General features: G+C 40.2%; 1 protein-coding gene across 8 annotated transcripts in view; it reads right to left on the bottom strand.

Moving 5' to 3' along the window:
* The window catches only part of CGNL1 (cingulin like 1), a 58162-nt gene extending 38905 nt beyond the window's left edge, over positions 1–19257 (bottom strand). For 2 of the 8 annotated variants that reach the window (XM_051797034.1, XM_051797027.1), the window contains exons 1-4: positions 18950–19110; positions 3615–3740; positions 1189–2788; positions 542–636 (exon numbers count right to left, since the gene is read on the bottom strand). In XM_051797034.1, the coding sequence (XP_051652994.1) occupies positions 542–636; positions 1189–2775 (1682 nt within the window). In that variant the 5' untranslated portion in view covers positions 2776–2788; positions 3615–3740; positions 18950–19110. Of the gene's footprint in view, positions 1–541; positions 637–1188; positions 2789–3614; positions 3741–18067; positions 18233–18949 lie in introns of all 8 variants that reach the window. The other 6 variants (XM_051797029.1, XM_051797030.1, XM_051797032.1 and 3 more) reach the window with 6 other exon arrangements.
* Between the last annotated feature and the right edge of the window lie 2550 nt (positions 19258–21807).

A 21807-nucleotide genomic window follows, 5' to 3' on the forward strand; every position in this document is an offset into this window, starting at 1 on the left:
AGATCCTGCTACAACAGGAATGCAAAGAAACTTCAATGCATTTTATGTTTTTAATTAATTTCTCCTTCATCTTTCAATAAGTTATCAGTAGAAAATACCAAGTAAAAGAGTTACAGGTGGACAAAGGATTAAATGCACAGCAACAAGAGAGCTGCTGTCAAACTTTAAGATACAACATTTTTTGTTGCTGTTTAAAAAACCCAAAGGTTTGAACTCCCATAAGGTACCATCTGAATTCTGCATTAACCTCTATATCATAACTTTAACTCCAGAAGTATTTAAAAGACCAAGCATATTCCAATTCACAAGTTTCAAGTACATTTAATCATATCCTGCACAATACCTTCTCTAAGTCCTCATAGCCTGGGGATTTTGAGATCCTGTAATGCCTTAGAGGACACAGCTGAGATACAGAATTATCAGACAGACATTTCATTTAGTTACACCTTTGACTTCACTGTTCCACATTTTAAATGCAGTAGAAAATAAACATTAAGGAAATACAGTCTTCTCTCCAAAAGTTTTACTCATGTTTACTAACCCTTCCTTAAGGTAATTGTACAGTATCTGTTTAGCAGTCTCTTCATTCGTTTGCTGTGCGAGATCTTGCTGGCCTTTTAAGAGATCAGGAGTTGCCTAAAAGGACAAGAAAAAATGCCAAAAGATACAATCCTATGACAGTTGTAAATACAACCTGTACAACTGAACTTCTCCATTCTATTCTATTCTAAAAACATTCATGTATTGTGGACCTGAAGTTCTCAAAGATCCACTGGAGTTTTGGCTTACTGCAAAAAGAAACCACACTCCACACCAAAAGAAAAGAAACAAACTTAATTTTGTGTAGTTACATATATTTCCATAGTCTATTTTTGTGCATTTTTGCTTACATTTATTTCCATAGTCTATTTTTGTGCATTTTTGAATCATCATAATATCACTTACAAAAATCTGCTTTGGCCCCACCATACTGCTTCACCCACACAAGAATAAGTTGCTTTACAAACCATGTTTTCTACACTTACAACAACAATAATTTTTATATTTCCATTTCTCCAGAACAATCCCACTTGGAAGTAGGCTGTGATGGGAGTTTGTTCTCGTGAAGACCAGAATACACAACTAACAACATGACAGTTTTCATACATGAGAGTGCAAACAACAGCTTAAAGAAAAATTCAAAGTTACCTGAATATTAGGGACAGATGAACATGTTCTTACAGAAATCTTCTTGGCCCCTGAATCAGGGGAAATTGTGATTCGGTTTGGCAACAATAAAGTGGAAGTTACTGTTCTACCTTCCTCCCTCTTACTCTGCCCTGGGAGTGTAGATGACCTACACGCCGAGCTCTCAGTGTCGGCTCCATTTTGTTTGTGGTGCTGCAAAGAGCTGAAATTGTTGCTGTCAGTGTCTTTAACAGGCATTTGCAGTTTTCCAACACTTCGAGCAGAAATCTTCATCTCTTTGGAAAGTGACTTCTGGTCTCTGGATAACTGCTTGCGAAGGCAAACTTTAGATGGTCTCAGCAAGTGCTCAGTTGACTTGCCCAAGCTTTTACTGAATTCACCTAAATAATCTGAATTTACATCGAGACCTAACGACAAGGCACTATCGACACTTCTTGATCTTTTACGATCATCTGGATGAATTCTATTCCTTTTTCCTGACCTGCCTCTCCTGTGAGGATCAACCTTCTTATCAAACTTTTCGATTAGTTGATCTACTCCTGGAAGGGACCCGGTGTCGATATCACGGCCGGTTCCCGGCAAAAACGGAATGTATCTCCTGTTTTCGTGCCGATTGACGTTGTCTGCGTAGATGGCATACTCCTGGTCGTCCAGCAAGAACCTGTACAAGGAATTTGCAGAAGTGGGAGTAGCCGACGAGGATGACGATCGCCGTGAGTCATCCAAGACCAGCCCAGTCGAATCTTGCCTGCGGAAGGGAAGCACATCTGGTCTAGGTTTTCTTGCCTCTGGATAAGAAGTGGGACTGACACACGGGGATTCTCCTGCAGATGAAAACGGCTCTGAAACACCCACATCACTGGGGCTGATCTTGCTGCTGGGACAGTCCAACAGCTGCTTATTTTGATCTTCTACTGACCTGTTCAAATGTATCTTTTTTGAACTTGCTTTGGTTGGCTCTGCATGGTACGTATTTGTTTTCTGTAGGGACACTACTTTAGAGGAGGAAACCCAAGGCTTTGCTTCAGTTTTTTCATCTGCAAAAGACTTAGATTTACTGCACACAGAAGATTGGTAATTATCCAAGTTCAAGTTATTTTTTTCGGGATCATAAGGCTGTAAAAGTTCAGGATGTCTTTGAAAGTTCAACAAACTGGAGGATTTCATTGTTTCGTCTTTAAAATTTGACATTCCACTTTCCTTTTCATCTACATTGGTTATCTTCAGTTTTTTAAGCATGGAAGGTTGCATGTGCTGTATTCCTGTAAATTTTGTGTGTTCATTGATTTTATCCTCCAACTTAGAAGCAGTAATGGACTCTGTGGCTGGCTTGTTTACAGTCTGAGAAAGGACCTGCTGCTCTTTTCCAAAAGGAGGAGGATTTTCTGATAAACATCCTTCTGTATTGTTTAGTACTATGTAAGGATGTCCATCGATTCCTTGGACTCTAATACTGACACCATAAGACCCCGTCCTCAAATTCTGTGCACTTTTAGTTTTTTGAGTCTCCTCACTCGTGAGTTCAAGAGTGACTTCATAGTCCGGCTGCACGTGCTTAAACCCAGCAAAATATGGCTCCATGTCCATCAGAGGATTATAGCTGAATAGGAGAAAAATTACAAAGTTGTCATTGCTTTAAATAATTTCATTATTTCATTAATTACTTTATTCCACTATTCAGTGTGACTATGAAGACTAATGGCAATATGCAGAGAAATCAATGTCCAAGGTAAGCAAAGCCCAAAGCAAATGTTCTGATGCAAAGACAAATGTCTGACTGACAGATTCTGGATCAACATAATGTTATTTTATCATGGCAAATGTTACCTTCACAGAGTTGGTGCTGGTTGCTTTGGAATCAAGTGACTTCAAATATAAGGAACTCTGGTTCAGTCTTCTGAGTCAAAGCAGTTTTTACTTTGGGTATCTCCACTACACTTACTGAAAGACCGTACCCTTCACAAATAATGATCATTTTATAGCCAGCAGTTAGTACCAGCCACATTAACCTTTAAACATAAGCCTGGGAGAGCAAAACACAACCAGGCAGTTTTAAGTTATGAGTTTCAGGTAACTAAAGCACTGCAAGGAAAATCAATATCCTCATTCCTCTGAGTTGGGCTTTTATGTACTTGGGTTTCAACGTTTGTTTCTAATGACATCTGAAAATAAACTTTTTCATTATCTCGTTGTCATCCCTAAGAATAAACTTTCATATGGATTAATTTAATAACCTCCCAATTGTAACCTTGTTCCAGAAAACTCCAGTTGCTATCCTAAAACAAGGTACTTTCCTGAGCAACAAAAATGGAAAAATACTGCCAATATTTCCAAGGTTGATAGTATCATTTTCAGAAGCATTGTTAACTCCAGTCTAAATGTACCAAAACTGTTTCAGTTCTAGAAAACAATAAATTAACCCCTACCTGTGTTTTTAATGTTAAATGCCATTCTTTCTTTTTCTAAGAGCTGGGTTTTCAGGGAGTTTTACTTTACTGTCTGATGCATATTATGAGCCAAGTGTCTACAGGCAGTGACAGTAAGAGCTGTGTCTATAAAAGAATGGAACACAAGACTCTGTCAGACTGATGCAAAACCTGGAGGAATAAACTTTTGAACTGAGCTGGAGAGTTGAGTAACCCCTGAAGCCTGACAAAACCAAGATCTCTAACCAACAGTGAGTAATCACCAAGAGGAAACCGAAACAACAGAATGTCTCATGGCAAAACAAACCTCTGCAGCCAGTTTCATTCTCTGTTTATCTTGGCATGAACCACCTCCCTCAGATATTTGTCAACAGCAGAATTCTCATTTTTTCCTGACAGGGAATGAAAAAGTTTGGCTCAATATTCAGAGTATACCAGTTTCTACCCAATTCTTCCTTCTAGCAGGACAGTTCCCCTCAAAAACCTCCTCTTCTCTCTAAAAACCAACTCCAGCTCCCCCTCAACAGTAGGCTTACTTCATCCCAAGGAATCAGCATATATTTCTCTAAATATAATGCTAGATATCAAGTGATTATTTTCATGAGGAAAAAAGCAGTATCATTGTCGAAGTCTTCCTTAGCTATTAAAAGATTCAGTGAACTAGCTAAATTCCAAAACTAAATCAGGGCTTAAATTCACTTATTAAAGTGAAGTAAACAGACACTATGAATTTGATCTCCATTTAAGAACTCCTGGGGTAGGAAGAGAAACAGAACAAGTGAAGAGACAAAGAAGGTTAAGGAAAGTGGAAAAATGAAGGAGCAAAAGCAACAGAAGGAAACAGCAAGGACCAATATACTTCATGATCTCAGGCCTCTATTCTATGTATTTCTCCATACCTTTTTACCTTCTTTTCTGAATACTCACAACATCACACATTAATTAAGCTGAGACAAATATAACAAAGTAGATTCTAATCACCCAGAGTCAATGAAGACATTTCCATCAATGTAGAGGGGTTTTGACCAGGGTACTGAACTGAAATCAAGCTTCTGAACTGCACTGATGGTGACTAAGAATTCGAGGAAGGGAAAAGAGAGAGCACTGTGCAGAGTTGTAACCTAGAATATACACTGCAACGGGACCAATCTAAGGACTGGATGCTGAGGCAGGAAGGAAACCAGGCTCTCCACTCTGGTCTTTAAACTGTCCAGCTACATTCATCCATGGTTCAAAGTTTCTTTGTTTGCTCAAGGCAACAAAAAGGAGATACTTTTAAAATTTCAAAAGTTGTTCTCAAATAAAGTAAGCATTTTGAAGCCCTTATGCTTTCCATTTTTATACTGCTGTTATATTATACAATGTTGATCTGAAGTTACTTCTCTGGGTATGTAATGAAATAATAGAAATTTAAATATTTTCCAGTCTTAGCAAAATAAAAATTACAAAGTAAAGTTTCTCAGACTTCTACATCAAATCAGCATGATGTCTAGGGAGCAAAAGACATGATTTTGTAATTGAAAATTACTAACAAAGAGACTTCAAACAGCCTGTGGAAAAAAAGCAACAAAATACCACAACTTCTAAAGAGCAAGCATTTAAATTCTCAATTAATGTTTTCAGAAAATACAAATTATTCAGAACTCTACTTGAAAAAATCTGGTTTGCAGAACACAGTGTGCTGATACTACTCTGAGTAAGTTAAAATCACAGATGGCATATTTGCATGTGACCATGGCAGTGAAAGAAACCCCCTGATTTATACATAGTTGGTGGCACATCTGCAGAAGGTGAATATGTGAACATCTTTAAAAAAGGCTCTCCAGTGAGTGATTCCAGCAAGAATAGAAATGCCACTAAGACAAACTGCTTAGTGTAGGAAACTTAACACTACACCTTCAAGCTGTATAGATTAGCAGATCTATAAAGAGAGTAAAGTTCATCTGAATTTGCCATTAATGGTAACAATTAACAAATACAAGAAAAAGGGGTCAATAAAAATAAACATAAAAGTTAAAAAAAGGATTTACATCAAGCAGCATAAAGAACAGATAAGCAATAAATTACAATATGTCATATGCAGGGTGACTGCAGAAGCAGTGCTTTCAAACACGTTGCAATGTTGCTAAAAATATTAAAGAAGTAGAAAAAAAACCCAACCCCAAACACCATCAAAAACAACCACAAAACACCAAATCCCCTACTACATAGTGGAAACAATATTTAGGTTAATAATCTGCCTTAAATTAACCGTTAATATGCTCCATTTGTCTCTAAAACCATAATGAAGTATGTGTATTTGTCTTCTTCATGTGCATTATACAATGAAACTCTGAATTTTACTGTAAAAAAGGATTAACCCCTGTAGAAATAAAAGTGTTCACCCAACAATTTTTTAAATAAAACATTTTATCTTTATGTAACTGTGGAAAATATATATATATATATATATATATATATATGAATTCCCATTACATCAACAAGAAAGCAGCACAGATGACCCTACTGTTTAAATAGTGAAGGCTTTACTTCGAATTAATTCCTATTTTACAGGATGTCAAGCTGCAGTGGATAACACTCACATGAACTACAGAACATCCAAAAGTTGTTTTACAACACACAAAACCACTGCAAACATTTTCAACTTAAAAATAAAAGCCTTCCTGGCTTTCCTCATGCCCAGCCTTTCGGAGGAAATCCCTAAGGTATGTTAATTGATTAATTACAGCCGCAGTCACATTTCCACACACACGTTGGTCAGTTGGAATCTCCGGCTTTGGCAGGGTTACAGCAGCACACGAGGGTGGGAGCACTGAGGCTGCTCCTCTCCCATCTGTCTGCCCCACTGCTCTGCTGGATGTCAGCAGGGTAGAAAAGCAAAGATCTGAAAGCTCTGATGGCTGGTACACACCTGTGCCAGGGAACCTCAGGTAAAGGCAACCAGCTCGGGTAAAGGCAACCAGCTCAGGTAAAGGCAATCAGCTCAGGTAAAGGCAACCAGCTCAGGTAAAGGCAATCAGCTCAGGTAAAGGCAACCAGCTCAGGTAAAGGCAATCAGCCCCCTGCTCCATCCCACCACTTCTGACACAGGGCAGGGGGCACAGCTGGGGGCCCTGACAGCCACAACTGCCCCGGTTTAATCTTCTCTAAGTCTGCTGAAGCCCTCAAATGTTATGACAAAACAGCTTGTTTAGTCTTAAGCTTAGGAAAAGAGATTAGATATTTAAACAGTATTTGGGAAGATATTTTTCCCTGTTTGTGGGGCTCCTTATTACTTATTTTAAAAGAAAATATTTCTTTTTAAATAGAGGGTGATATAAATCCTAATTCCAGGTTTTCTACAAAACTAATACTTTAAATTTTAAATTTAACTTGCTAGTCATTTTATTTGCTGTCTCAGAGTTTAAAAATACAACTTTCAGAAAACACAAGGAAAGTCTTAAGCTAAAGACTTTTACCTAAAGTCTTAATTAGGTAAAAGACTATCATTCTATTATATTATAAAATCAGTTCTTATCTCCTATCTGTGAAGCAAGCATCATTACAACATCATTTAAAAATTAATTGAGACTTAAGAAATGACTACTTCAATAATTATTTTTTTTTAAATATTCTACTTGCTAAAACAACAGGGAATATAGTCAAGGCCACACAATCACCAGTATCTTGCAGAGATTAAAAGTTCTATGCAGTTTAGAACCATATAAGTATATTGACACCTTTTGATTGGTATCTTCACATGCTCTTCATACCAAGCTATATTTTTTTTGAGCCATAAAGTTTCTCCTGAAAACTTGCAAACAGTTCAGAAAACAGAGAGCCAGATTTTCTACAGTTGCACCATATAAACTTAGAGAGCTGGATTTACTGATCATCATTTAAAGAAAATCCAAAAGAACACTAATAAAGATGAAGGAAACATAGTCAAGCACAAACAAAGCAAGTTGACTCCACAAGGTAACACATGAAGTTTTACTGAGACCACTGAAGCGTACTGACTGCGTGTCCCAGATAAGTTATTTTATTCAAAAGTTCAACAAAAGAGTAATTTTCAATCAAATATATCCTTGAAAAATGTCAAGAGCTGAAAAAAACTTGCTTAATGAGTTTATCAGACTCAGGCTGAGCCTTCAGGCCCAAGTCCTTGGATCTACACAGCCCTTTCTCCCTCTGAAACCACAAGAACCACGTGTAGTCCCTGTGTGGTCACACCTCCTTTCACCAGGCTACAGGCTCAAGTTCCTTAAACAGTTCCCAATATTTTGGTTTGAGATGCTTCACTGGATGTATATTACCAACTGACTCTAAAAATATAGGCCTTAACATACTATCTCAGCTTGGACAACCCTCCCTGCTCCTTTTGCGAGCCCCGACGTGCAGCCACAGCTTTACTGATCCGGCAAAAAAAGGAGCAGTTTTCTATCAGATCAGCAAGAAAGGCACCAGGGAATGATGGGATCCCCTATTTTGTCAGCAGCATGGCCTTGGACTGCTTGAGGTCATCAGAAAATTTCAAGCTGAATTTGTGTTTTAACTCCATTTTCAGGGATAGAAACCTTTCAAAACTTCTATAAACAAAGACACCTGTCACTCAGAGCTGTTCAGGCCTTTCAGCCTTCATAAAGGTGTTAAACCATTCATTTTAAATACAGGCCTCCAGTAGATATGGAAGTCCCATATTTTATCATTACTCAGAAAAGGTTTCATTTTTCTGAACAACTCCTTTTTGCCAAAAATGATGGCATTTTTGTTTATAAAGAGAACTTGTCAGCAGAGGTTCTCATGTCTGAAAATCCAATACTCTGCATATTCTTCTGTAGCATTTTGTTCTTCAGTGGTGATATGATACTTTACAAAGAACCACAGGAGATGAACACTGAAGGTTTAACAGGCAAAAAGCATTTTTTTTTTCAAATTCCTTTAAAACATTTTCTTTCACAGCTATTTTACAGTTAGCTAACAGCAGCTATGTGAGACCTGCCTACAAAAAAAGAAAATCTCTGTCATCTGGAACCCTGACTACTCTCCCTGACAACATGAGCAGACAAGAGTGCTTTTGAGAAACACACTCCTGTGCCAGACTTGTCTGTTCCCTTCTTAGCATTACAGCATCACAGAGGCATGGAATGTCTCCACTCATCCATTTCAGTTCTTCTTTAGCCAAATCTACAAGAGAGATTTATCCAAAAAAATTACCTTCCCAATCCTGTTAATGCCAAACTCTGCATATGAAGCTTCTCTTCTGTCTCCTGCCCACACCCCCTCACCACAAAGCCTCCAACACATCTGTCCCACCTTCTGCTCCAGCCTGAGACCAACCAGCTGCACTGCACACACAGGCAGAGGTGTTGACCAGCATGTGGGGGGATACACTATCCCACCAACAGACACATTCCCTGACCTCCCTAAAGAGCCACAGACCCCTTACAGGTGTTGCCTCACACCACATGTAGGCTCCTTTGGCACACAAGCAGCGAGGGAATATAGAAGAATAAAATGACATTTGGTTCCATGTAATTTATTTCCAAATTTTCTTCCTACAAGAAAAAAAAATAAGTCACTGCCCATATTATTTAATCGGTGTCTTTTCTGAAAAGTGGGCTGTAACAGTTTATGGATGTTTACTCCAGATTTTCCACATGCACAGCAAAATGCCAGGAAGGCACTATAAAATTTGTCCTCCGGCCTTACGTAACATTGAGCTTACCCTCCAAACTAAATAATGGATTCTCTGTGCAGCTGAATATTCAGAAAGTATCAGCAATATCACACAAAGTGGGTGTGAGGGCAATAATAAATGACAGAGCTATAGAAAAAGGACAGGAAATAACTTTGGAAGAGAACAGGATGGAAAACTTACATACTGTGAGGGTAAAGATAAGGAAGTGGACAGGATAAGTCATGGAAAGACCAAAACTGCAATGTTTTTATACTTGATGGAACACAGTTTCGCAAACACGCCTTGCAAGTAGGAGGGGAAACTTCATCATTGTCAATCCTACCTAAAATTTGCTTCTGCACAAGACAAACGGGCCTGGGTTGCTGTCCCTTCCATGCCATATGGAAGACAGCTCTGGGGTACCTGGTAAGGTTATTTGATCTATTGCTCACAGGGGAGCAGAAGGTAGAAAAGTGAATTTTTAAAGTCCTACATACTGGACTGTAAAAAAAGTCAGTGAAATCATTGAAGAGCAAACTGACAATATCCAGCAACTGAAAGATACCTGAAACAATTTTACCATGTTTTAAACAGATTCCTTATCCCTACTGAAGATTTTTTCCTACTTCAGGCATATTGTTTTCTGTATATAAAATTATATTTGTATCATATCTGGCAGTCACTCTCCACAATTATTAGAAAGAAAATTATGACAGTTACAATATACAGTGAAACTTCCACATAAATTATTTTTTCCCCTGTACTGTCTGTAAACTGCCACTCCCTGTCTAGTGGTCAAAATTCAAAACTTTCAAAAGGCCTAACAAAGGATTTTCTATAATACAGTGTCATAGTATATCTGCAGGCACTAATGGGAAAAAAAATTACTCAGAGAGATTTCTTGAGGAGTACGTCAGCTGTTCTGATGTCAGCATCAAAGACCTAACTAAAATGTCTACAAATGAAGAACTGGAAAAAAGACTGCTGAGTTTTCAAATATTCATTCCCTTTTAAACCAGCCCAAAAGCTTCATGTCCCACCTCTTCTTCCTGCTTGTCAGAAGGAAAGGGACTGTGAAAAATCTTATACTTGAATAAAATCAGGAGTAACTGGGAACCTAAGCCACATGGCATATATTTTTCAAAACTCCATATACCAGTGTTACACTGCAAAGACTTTTGCTTGGTATCACACACACACACAAAATACCAAATCAAGGTAGCTCTTCAGCATCCAAGACAGGGCTGCCCTGTTATTATAGGTAGAATCACCCTTACACAGCTCATAAAAAGCTAGCAGATTTTACATTCTTTAAAAAATACTACATATAAATGAATGTACAAGCTATTTTTAAACAGTACTAGATCCCACCCAGCACCTCAGACACAGTCCCTCTGTGCATCTCTGTGACCAACTGGTGCAGTGCAAGGAGAAGAGGCCCAGCTGTGACCTGCTGCCTTCCCTTTGGCCCCAGGACTGCAAACCCAACCTGCAAACCCAACCTGCAAACCCAACCTGCAAACCCAACCTGCAAACCCAACCTGCAAACCCAACCTGCAAACCCAACCTGCACAGCTCTGCCACGACACTCACACCCCTGCCAGGCCAAGGCGTGCACGGGGCCCCGGGGGAAAAGCAAATGCTGCAGGCCCACACACCCCCACTGCAAGTGGGTCACTCAACCCTCCCTTTGAAAGCAGGAATTCCAGTCTCCACACCAGAAGCTGTGGAGGTCTGTGCCTTCCCTAAATGCAACAGGAGGTTTTTTCCTTCGACCAAGTTGTGATTAACCATGGTAGTCATACACCTTTGGGTGCATAATGGAAAATGAGCTCCAGCCACGAACACTGACCCACAGAAGGAAGCATTCCATCACAGTAATGCATTTTTGTAGGAAGTATTTTTTAACACTTCTGAATCAATTACTTTCATTTCTATTCTGTGAAAAATACCACTCTCTGTTCTGATTTCACGTGGCAGACTAGGGATGAGAAGTAAGAACTTCCTGCAGGATGAAAATTCAAAATAATGCTTTTCTTCCCTTAGGTATTAGTGGAAACAAACAGCCATGCTTCAGTTAGCATGGATTACAGATATTATTTTATCAATTTCTCCTGAAACACAGTATAGCAAAGAGCACAATCTTTGGGTTTACTGCCCTAGAAATGAGCATTTCAGCCTCAGTTCTGCCCAAATACTAAACAACATTATTCAGACACGCAGCCAATAAAATAGAACATTAGTAGCCACCTTTCCAAGGACAGGAAGAGGATTGTATTTAATAAAGACTGTCCGTGGAGAGAGCTATTAAAAGCACTTAGAGCAAAAGATATTGTTCACTTGCTTACAACATGGTTCATACTCCCTCTGGCTGAAAATTGTTGTGTGTAAGGAAGTCTCAGTGTCTAAAATGTAAAACATCTTGTTAGTCCTATGAAAGTATGTGACAGATCAGCCAAGTACTGGAGCTGTGTGACATGCAGCAGGTTTTGTTGGTTTATTTATTGCTTGGGTTTTGTTTTTTTTTCCAAAATTAAAATCTGCTTCAATGGCTGTAAGTCAACAACAAGATATTTTGGCAGATCCTCAGGTCTCATAAATTGTCAAAGTTTTATTGAAAACAAGGACATAATATATATATCCAATTTTCTTTATCTGCTATGTATGAATGCATGTAGCAATTTTACAGGATTTATCCCCAAAGGAAATAACACATGACCTACTAACCTTGCTTACTGAGTGGAAATTAAAGCCTTAATTTCTGCTAATGATGAAAATACTAAGAAACCCCCAAATTTCTCATGGAATATTCTAAACTATATTATATATACTGCATCAGATATACTTTGTATCATTATTAAAAACCTCTCTTTTTCTTCATTGAAATAGTTTGTTTCCAGATTCTCCCAAATCATAAGCAAAAGGGAATCAGAGACAAAAAAAAGGCAACATTAAAAGTATACTAAAATAGAAGTCAACCTGTATCTGAAATATAGTTCTAAGAAACTAATTCATGTTATCTGTAGTGACCAGTCCCAGGTCCTGTATATTGTGACCCAAGTTAAGTCACTGGAGGGAGATGGAGAGTTACATTTGTGTATTAATAGTTACTTTGGTACAAGCTCTATGTGGACACAAACACCTGGTTATGTCCTTGTGCCATGATACTGTTTCATCTCCCAGACAGGCTCAGATACACCTCTGTAAGTTCTTTATTGCCACTAAAAGGAAGTCCAGTTACTGGGGTTATCTACTTGCCCTTTAAGTATCTTGACAGTAGTGCACTACAATTAACATTCATAAACTTCAAATACAAAATGTAAGTGAACACCAAAACCTTATAAACACTTATCACAGAGTTAATTAGATACACGTGAGACAACCACGCTCAGTTTTCCTTCATTTTTATGAACTTGCAAAGGAGAAGGTTAAAACCAAGAAAAAAAGAGTATTAAAGTCACCAAGAGGAAATTTTATTTTATATACTTTCTCTTAGTTCATCAAATTCTAAATGTTCCTATCTGTTGAAGTATTGACAGAAACAACAGCTGAGTGACACAAGAACACTTACTCATTCTAAAAGCAGTTTGTGATTTCAAAGACAATAGCTGGTTTGTATCCAAACATCTGACAGGATTACACTCACTCCACAAGAGATTCTGTGTTGATTCACAACATTTTCCTCCCATTGTCAGTGTTAGAAACTGTATTTTGTTCCAAAGGAAATTATCTTCATACATTCCAATAATATCATTATTGTTTCAATCGAAGAGAGTATCCTGTTCGTATTTTTAGAGGCTTGAGCAAGAAAATCTCAAGTTTGTTAAGAGTCTCTTAAAAAGCCCTTCTCAAAGAAATGAAGACAGAGTTAGGGCAACTTTTGTTAAAAAGTTTTGCAAGTGCTTCAAACCCACAAATTTACTTGTAATACTATCTAACATAAACAGATCAATAAATAATAAGGGTTCCTTATTCCTTCACCTTAAATGTGGCATTTCATTGGACTTTCTTCTCACTATTCCCACCCCAAAATATAATCTTGTCTACAGGAATTACAGTTACAGCAACACAACAGATGCAATCAGCATAACCCTGATCATATATGCATAAGTTATTCCTAAATAAAGTTAATGAGGAACTGAATGAGTGCAACTGCTTGCAAAGACCAAGGTCTCACCTATATGAAGAGACACAGAACCCAGTTAATCCCTATGGAGATGCCAGTATTCAAGTACAAAAACGACATGTAAAAGACGCTGCAGGAGTCATATTTACACAGCCAACATAAGGCCACAGCTTCATGTGTATTCAAGCTAGTTATGCCTCCCACTTTTCTATTGTTAAACTTTGTCTTAATTACATTGTATTCTTTAAACACTTGGCTTCACACCCATCTGGTTTCTTTCAACTAACTCAACCATGCGTTTTCCAACTTAAATATGCAGCCAGGACTGCAGGCCCCGAGCCCAGGCACCACCAGACAAGATGATATCATCGCACTCTGTCTAAGACATGAGCTGAGGAGAGGCTGCAAAACTCCCGAGGAAAGGAGCTTCCCAGTGTGCTGCACTGCAGCGCCACGAGCTGCAGTGCTCAGAAGGGCTTCCAAAGCCTCTGAGGTCAGTGTTGCCTGGTGTGGGCCCTGCCTGCACACTGAGCACAGGTTTAACCAGCTCCCACTTCTCACCTTCACACTGGAACAGAGTTAATTACTGGGGGGAAATGAGAGGGGTAGGGCTGCTTCTTTATGAAGCTTGAAGTGTTTGTGGAATTATAATGTAACATTACATGCCATTGTTCTTCTAAATAAAGGCTGCTATGCCAAACATTTGCTCCCTGCCTATAACAGCTAATGGTGGGCAAATGAGCGTATGAGGGATACCCCAACCCATTACCAATTTCAACAAGGCCTCAAAATATTCTGAGCTTAACTCACATCACTGAAAACATTCCCCATCTCTCTGTAAAAGCTTAAATTTTCCCCACCACGTCCACATTTTACTTTATGATGAAATAGAACACAAATAACTACCCACTTCTACGTGTGTTTATGTACCTGAAATACATCTGCCATTCTAATAAACTTCAGCAGCTCTCAGAGATCTTTCAATAGAATTTAAAATGGGGTTAAAACATTCCTAATGGCTGGTAAATACTTATCAGGCTTCTGCAAGTGTCTCTGAGAGTTTATGTACACACGCACAGAAATACATAAGCACATATGTAAATATGTAAGCATGGGCAGCTCAGACAATGCATCTCCTTTTCATACTGTATTTAGTTTCCACATCCACATTTTGACTCCTTTTAAACAGTGTGTGTAATGTACCTGCAACTAAAGTATTATGAAGTGCTGCAAATGCCTGGAGTAAAAATCTTGTCATGCTCAGACTCGGAGAGTCACGGAGCTATTTGAATGGTAATGACTCTTGCACGCCTGGGGACCCTCACAAAAAAGGGCCATTGTGGTAATAATTGAGGCATCTCCCAGTCTTACCAATCTCCCTGATGTTTTTTTGAAGTCTAAGTGCTTTCTGAGATGTTTCTCCAATTGCATTTATTCCTCATCGCTCTCTGTCTTTACCAAAATCAAGTAGAACTTGAAAAGGTTCTTATAGAACACTGATTTTAAATCTCATACTGTCAACCTGGTTAACGAATCTCATAAACACAAAAGACGAACCAATTTAATTTAAAACAGTTAATTTGCCTAAAAATTTAGAGGCATTCACATGTTTGGCTATGGATTTTGTCATCCACTCCATTTCACATAAAATGGAAGGTTCTAAGCCTACATTTGGATAAACTCCTTCAAGGAGGCTGCCAGCTCTGTTGGCAAAGATGCTACAAGACCACAACAAATACACTGCACTCTAATCCCAAACAGTGGTGACTCCATGACTACCACTCCACTAAATCTTCAGTACATACATTCCTAACATGTTCATTTCTCAGGTTTAAACATTAAATTTTCACACTTGACTATACTGAAATGTATTACCATTTTAATCTAACACCACTCAGAGAGTCAAGGTCAAAGTAGTTGCTGAAATGTGGTAATGTTTCCAGATAAACATGCCTGGAATAAACATTCCATGAACACTAAAGCACTTTCCCTCACACAATAACCTGGTAATGGAGTGTTCCCAGTGGGCAGATTCTCCATTCTGCCAATTAAGAATAGAAATAGCAAAAAAAAAACCCAACCCTTTTTGGGGTTTTTGCACATCCTACCAACACAACATTTTTTAAAAAGTTGTAAAACTGTCAAACCTAAGTTCAGGATGCATGAAGTCTGCACCATCTTCTCAGTATGCAGTTTGTTGAGACCTGGCAACAAAACAGGAGGAATTCTAACATCTTCACTTCATCCTGGCCATTCAAGTCAGTCGTTAATCTCGATACTGTAAATAGGTAATTCTTTGCAAAGCCTGGCTCTGAATGGTCTCTCTGAACTGATCAGGTAGATGATAACCTCCTCCTACCACTAAAAAAGGAAGGAGAAGGGGGACAGACAGAAGAAAGAATAAACACAAATCTCTTTAGCCTGCTTTATCTGAACACATGAGCAGTAGGCACTCAGAGGCACTCAGAGTTGCACTCAGAGGACGCAGAAGTGAAAAAAATGCCCCATTATTTTACTGTTCATTGCCATTTCTCAGAAATCTCTTTGTATCAGTGATCCTGACCAGATTCTTGCCGGTTCCCTTCTAACAACACAGGTGGATGCTGCCACAGGCTGAACATTGCTTTGCATAATCAGTCATGTGCTTGATATTAATATAAACATTTTCGGGTTACCTCCATAACAGAAAGGCCATATGATAATGACATTATCACCACTATGACTTCAAAAAGCACAAATGGTAAAACAGCAGACTACAGAATGAAACTGGGATGGTCTACTTTTAATTTCTGACATTGGCAGAATTATTTGGCCTCAAAGTACCTAAGTAGCTATTTTTAAATAATAACCTGCCCACTGTGGTCCAGGCTGAATTACTCCTTGCACACATGTTCATCCTGAATTGCTCCATGACAAAAGATTTAAAAATTCACATTTGAGGTCATGCCATTTCACCTACACATTTCAGATGACACTGCAGAACCCAGACAAACCAGTTTCACCAATACTCCCAGAAAGATCAACTTCCTATTACACAATGTAAACCAGAAGAAGGAACTGTCACCAATTCTTTCCTGCACCTTTGTCATCCTCCTCACACAGGATATACCTGTGTATTTTTGCAGCAAATTAAATTCCACATCCCCTACACGTACCTTGCCAGGGCAACCTAAGTGCATTTTGAGACATTTTACTACTGACAGGGAGATCCAATGATGCAATTAACAGAAATTAAAGTCAGCTGGTTTACTTGGAGGCAGTTCAGGCAGCCTAAGCAGTCATCCCATTCATTAGATTTAAAAGCAAAATGCAACTAAGTCAGATCCTGAGAACGAAAAAACCCCAAGCCAGTTGTGTGATACACTGCTGGAGCAGATGGGCTCTTTAGAATATTCCTGCAAATTCTGTAACCAAAGAGGTTAGCAATGATAAGGCCTGGCTTTTCATTACTGTCCTAACACTAGTTATGCTTGCTAAAATAATCCCTTCTAGTGTGTATTTGCATTGTAGTGGGATTTAGAAACAGTTAGTGTCAGCTGCAACTCAAGGTGTAGGTAAACCAACTAGGGATACTTTTCCTATGATTAACATATTTCAGAAACACCTCTAAATTGTAAATACACACACATAAAAATATCAGTCCCTTTGCAGTATACTTCATTTGAAGCAATGCATTTTTTATCTCAGATTAATTATAAAAAAAACCATGACTATTAAACTGGAAAACTATCTGCAACTAACAATTACCTCCTGTTACGTGAAAGATTATCTTAATAACCTAAGAAAATTTTAATAAAAATTTGAAGCATTGCTTTCTTATTTTACAGAGTTTTCTGTTTAAAAAGTGTAGCTGTGTCTCAAAAAGAATAACATACATTAAAAAGCAGTGTAATTGCCTTTCATTACATGACAAACTTCATCTCCTTTGTAAAACATGCTGCTTATTACACTGTTGATGGTATGCTTCAATACTGTATGAAAAAATTTCATTCCTATTTATAATATTTTTCCAAAAGAAAGGACCCAAATTCAAACTAACACTATAATTATTTTAAAAAAAAAAAGCTTACAGCAACTTGGTACGCTTTTACATTAATCAGCAGTAACCACATCTGGCTTAGTACACGCTGTGAGCATAAGCAGTTTTATTCTGTGTCTAACATGAGAAAAAAACCGAGACAATTCAACAACTGACACTTCTAGAAAATATAATTGCGAGTCAAACAAGTTCTTACAAAGCACCTTTAAAAAGTAAAGAGTGGTTTGGTTTTGCCATTTTAATTATATTTTTATACAGGTTTTGAAGTTCTGTTAAAGCCAGCTATGAAAGAGATTTATAACTATGAGACATGTGACAGTTGTCAGCATAAGCGTCAGACACCAAATCCATCAAATTCCCACGGATGTGCCACAAATCAGGATATTCCAGGGGCTTTCTGATTCACCTACAGGATTCACTTTTATGAGTCCAAGCAAGTTAAACATAGTGTAGATGTTCAGAAAAATAGAACAACTTTCAAGAATAGGTTTCTACTATTTCTATTTTGACAATTATTCAACGTACATTGCAGTAATTTAAAAAAAAATATTTACATGCTAAAAACAGGAGAAAGATAAAAGCTGCAACAACTATTCTTCTGTCAACTGCAAACGTTCATGCAAACTCACCACAAAAATTATATCGCAGCACTGATCTCCCCATAAAGTTGTCATCAAATGGGAAGGATATAAATTATATCAGATGCGAAGTTAATTGGGAAGAAGAACAAATGGCAGAACTGCCGTTCTAAGCTTTTCCCATGAAGAAGGGAACACACACAACGCGGACACACCCTTTCGCAAAAAATTAAAAAAAAAAAAAAAAAGAAAAGAAAAACAAACGCTAATTTGCGGAATAAAAGGCAGATGAAGAAGTCAAGAGTGCCCTGAGCCCAGGAATGCCAGGAATCCCCGGAGGAATGCGTGCGGGCAGGCGGTCCTGGCGCCCCGCGGGGGCTCCGGCCGCGCCCGCCCACCTGGAACCCGGGGCCGGCAGCAGCACCTCCAGCTGCGGCTCCGGGGCAGCCGCTCGGGGGGAGAACCCCGCTCCTGACAGCCCCCAGGAGAAATGAAGGCAGACTCGGGTCTCACCGGAGCCCGCTCTCCTCGCAGCGCCCTCTCCCCTCAGCCCGCCCGCCCCGGGCGGCCGCGCCGCCGCTTCGCCAGCACAGCCCCGAGGAGCGCCCGGGGGAAGCGCTGCCCCGGCGCTGCTCCAGCCGCTCCCCGGGCGTGCGGGGACAGCCACGCTGTTGCCTCCTCGCCCCCGGGAGGGCCCGGCGCCCTCGGCCTTTGGGAATGCGCGTGTTTAACGGAGCAAAGGGAAGCAGCGACCCGGGGCGCCTCAGGAGCCGCCCCCACAGCCGAGGGCGGCAGCCCCGCGCGGCCACCGACCCCGTGCCCGCCGCGCTCCCGTCACAGCCCCGTGCCCGCCCGGCCCCGGCCGCCGCGGGGAGAGCCGGGCGACGCCGTGCCCCCCTCAGCCCCCAGACCGCCCGCCGCCGCTCTCCTCACCCGTCCCGGGCCGCGTCTCTCGCTCTCCCTCAGGGAGATCCTCACCAACTCCGTGCCGCTCTCTCCGCCGCCCCGCCAGCCGCGCTCGCCGCCGGAGCCGAGAGCGGACTGCCCGCCCCTCCAGCGGGGGAGGGGGCGCCGGGGCCGGGCCGGGGAGGAGCCAGGCGGGAGCACTCCCGCAGGTGAGTCCGGGGCTTCCTTCTGTTTTCTTGCCCGCCCGCGGCCTTTTCTCTGCGTGAGGGGGAGCGCGGCGCGCCGGGACCTCCCCGACAGACACCTACAGCCCGCAAAGGGAGGGGAGGGCGCCCCGCGCCTCCTCAGCTCGGGCTGCGGCGAACCGCGCCGGGACGGAGCGGGGTGACCACAACAACCCGCCGAGGAAGAAACCCGCGCGCTGTCGGTGGAGGCCGCCTGACAGCCGGGTTTGTTTTCCCTCGCCGTGCGGAGGCGGCTGGCGGGGTTCCCGCCGCGGCGGGAAGGGCTGAGGCAGCACAGGGACGGGGCAGGGCGGGCGCGGCGCTGGCCGTGAGGAGGAGGAGGAGGAGGTGAAGGTGAGGGAAGCGCTGAGGGAGCCCGGCTGGAGCGAACGGGGCAGTGCTCCCAGAGCGGCGTCGCGGGCACCCCTGGGCACACCTAGGCTGCCTTCGGCACTCTGGGTGATTTCCAGAGTGTCTTCAGCTAGACTGGAAATATCATAAGGTGATTCCAAAATATTCTACACGTGTAGTGAGAACTGAAGTGCTGCCGTACTGCAGCATCTCTCTCCCCTGATCCATGAGAGAAGGAAAGGAAGGTGCTAAGGACTTGTGGTTTACAAGTGTTATAAAAAAAAAAATACAGTGTCTACAACCACGTCACAAGAATTGGGCCTCATATAATTGTTTTCCATGCTCAGAAATCTGTTTTCAAGCTCTGAACCACATAAACCAAAGGGCACTGTCAGAAAAAAGGTTACAGGGAAACAAACACAACAAAATATGATAGATCCCTATCTACAACAGAAAAATGCAGTGAACATGAGAAGGAAGAATTTAGTATATGAGCCATGAAAGCCATGTCAGAGATGTTCTGTACGAGGAGTAGGGATAGGCAAACATCCTCTTTTCAAAACCAGTACCGCTGGAGGTCACTGCTCAAATTTCTGTCAGAGCTGCTCTGCTACCTGCTACATGCCTGTCAAAACAAGCCCAATCAGCAAACACGTGTGTGTATGTATATATATGGAATTGTATATAATTTTATAGATATTCTGTAAAGAATGCCCCTGTCTTAGTTAGAATGTATAAACAGAAGAGGTCCAACTAGATAAGGAGCTGTTCCAAATAAAACATCAATATTAACACCGCTGGGGCACTGTATCCAGTTTTGGGTTCTGTGCTGGGAAAAAATACATCAGAAAACTAAGTGCATTCTAAGAATTTTAAGGACATGTATTTCAGTAGTATTCCAAGTCAGTATTTCATAAGGATCTATTGACTGCTGCAAGAAACAGTCAAAAGCAAAACAAAGAGACAGAGAAGAGTGCCTGACAGCAATTGCTTGTGATAAAATACTATACTGATGGTTAATCAGTAGAAAGAGCTCTAAACTGTGGGAATTGGACAAATTATAAACAGTTCTAGAGAGGAAACCAGTGAGTTGTTTGCAGACATATGGCATATGTTTGCTAACAGGAGGGAAGTATTAGGTGTGACAGGGTCTATAAAGACTGTTGTGGAAACATGCACCTCTATGTAATGTATTAAGTTGATTCTCCCTCAAAATAGTTGTTGGGAGGAAAGTCATAGATGTGCAGATTTTTCTGGCCCTTGGTAATGACTTGTCTTGTCAAAAAAACATTCATGAGACAGAACAGCCCAAACTTGTGCTGCCATCTTGATTTTTTACATACTTTGACATTTAACATTTGCTTTTCATATGCATTTTTTCACATAAGCAGTCCATAACTAGTCTTGGAGCTGTTTAAGTAAAAGATGTAAGTTAAGTAAAAACGTGTAATGTTTAAGTGAAAGTTTGCTTAGCTCCTTTCACTGTAGTTTTCAAAAAGCACATGAAGGTCATACCCCCCCAACTGATAAAACTAGGAAACAATGAATGGAAAATAAAGTAATTAAACTTTTTTTTTTCTCAGTTACTACGTGAGTTATGTGGCAAAGTTTCAGTTGAACTCACAGACATTTGTATATATGACTGTATTTTATTCCAATTAAAGTGTTAAGAAACATGCTGACACTTTGTTCAGCCTCATATTGTAGTTTTGTAATGTGTGAAGGAATTGCACTAAATAGAAAACAAAATGCTTCATTAAAGAGGTGTATACACCTGTAATTTTCAGGTTATTGTTAGAGGTTAATTAAAACAGTGTTAATAAGTGATGCTGTACAGTAATACATTTCCATTGCATTTAGAAACAAAACAGAAAAAAAATAAGATTCAATTCTTGCTAAAACAACCAGGCTATGATGACTACTGGTAATTATTATATAGCCTATAATTATTTTTTTTCATGATGTACCTCTCAGATAAGAGCTCAAGAGACAATTCAGTTGCTATCTGGTATGCTCAGCAGTAAATTGCTCAGAAAACTGTTCTTTTGTTTGGTATTGAGTTTCAGAAAAAATGTTTCATATGGTAATTAAGCCAAGGCATTTTTCTTTCTTTTTTTTAACTTTCATTTACTTTTTTTTTTTATTAAAGGGGGAGGGAGGGGAAAAAAGTGGGACCAGCACAATTGCTAAAACTCTTGTATTGGCTGTGAGCATCTGAGACTGGAAAGGAGAATTTTGACTGGATTTTGACTCAAAGCTCTATCCTACACTTGGATAGAGGAAAGTTTACTTTGAGCCTTTGGACATTTA

Source organism: Manacus candei, unplaced genomic scaffold, assembly GCF_025592945.1.
Source record: "Manacus candei isolate 608988 ecotype Guabito, Panama unplaced genomic scaffold, ASM2559294v1 h1tg000046l, whole genome shotgun sequence".
In the NCBI taxonomy this organism is placed as follows: Eukaryota; Metazoa; Chordata; class Aves; order Passeriformes; family Pipridae; genus Manacus; species Manacus candei.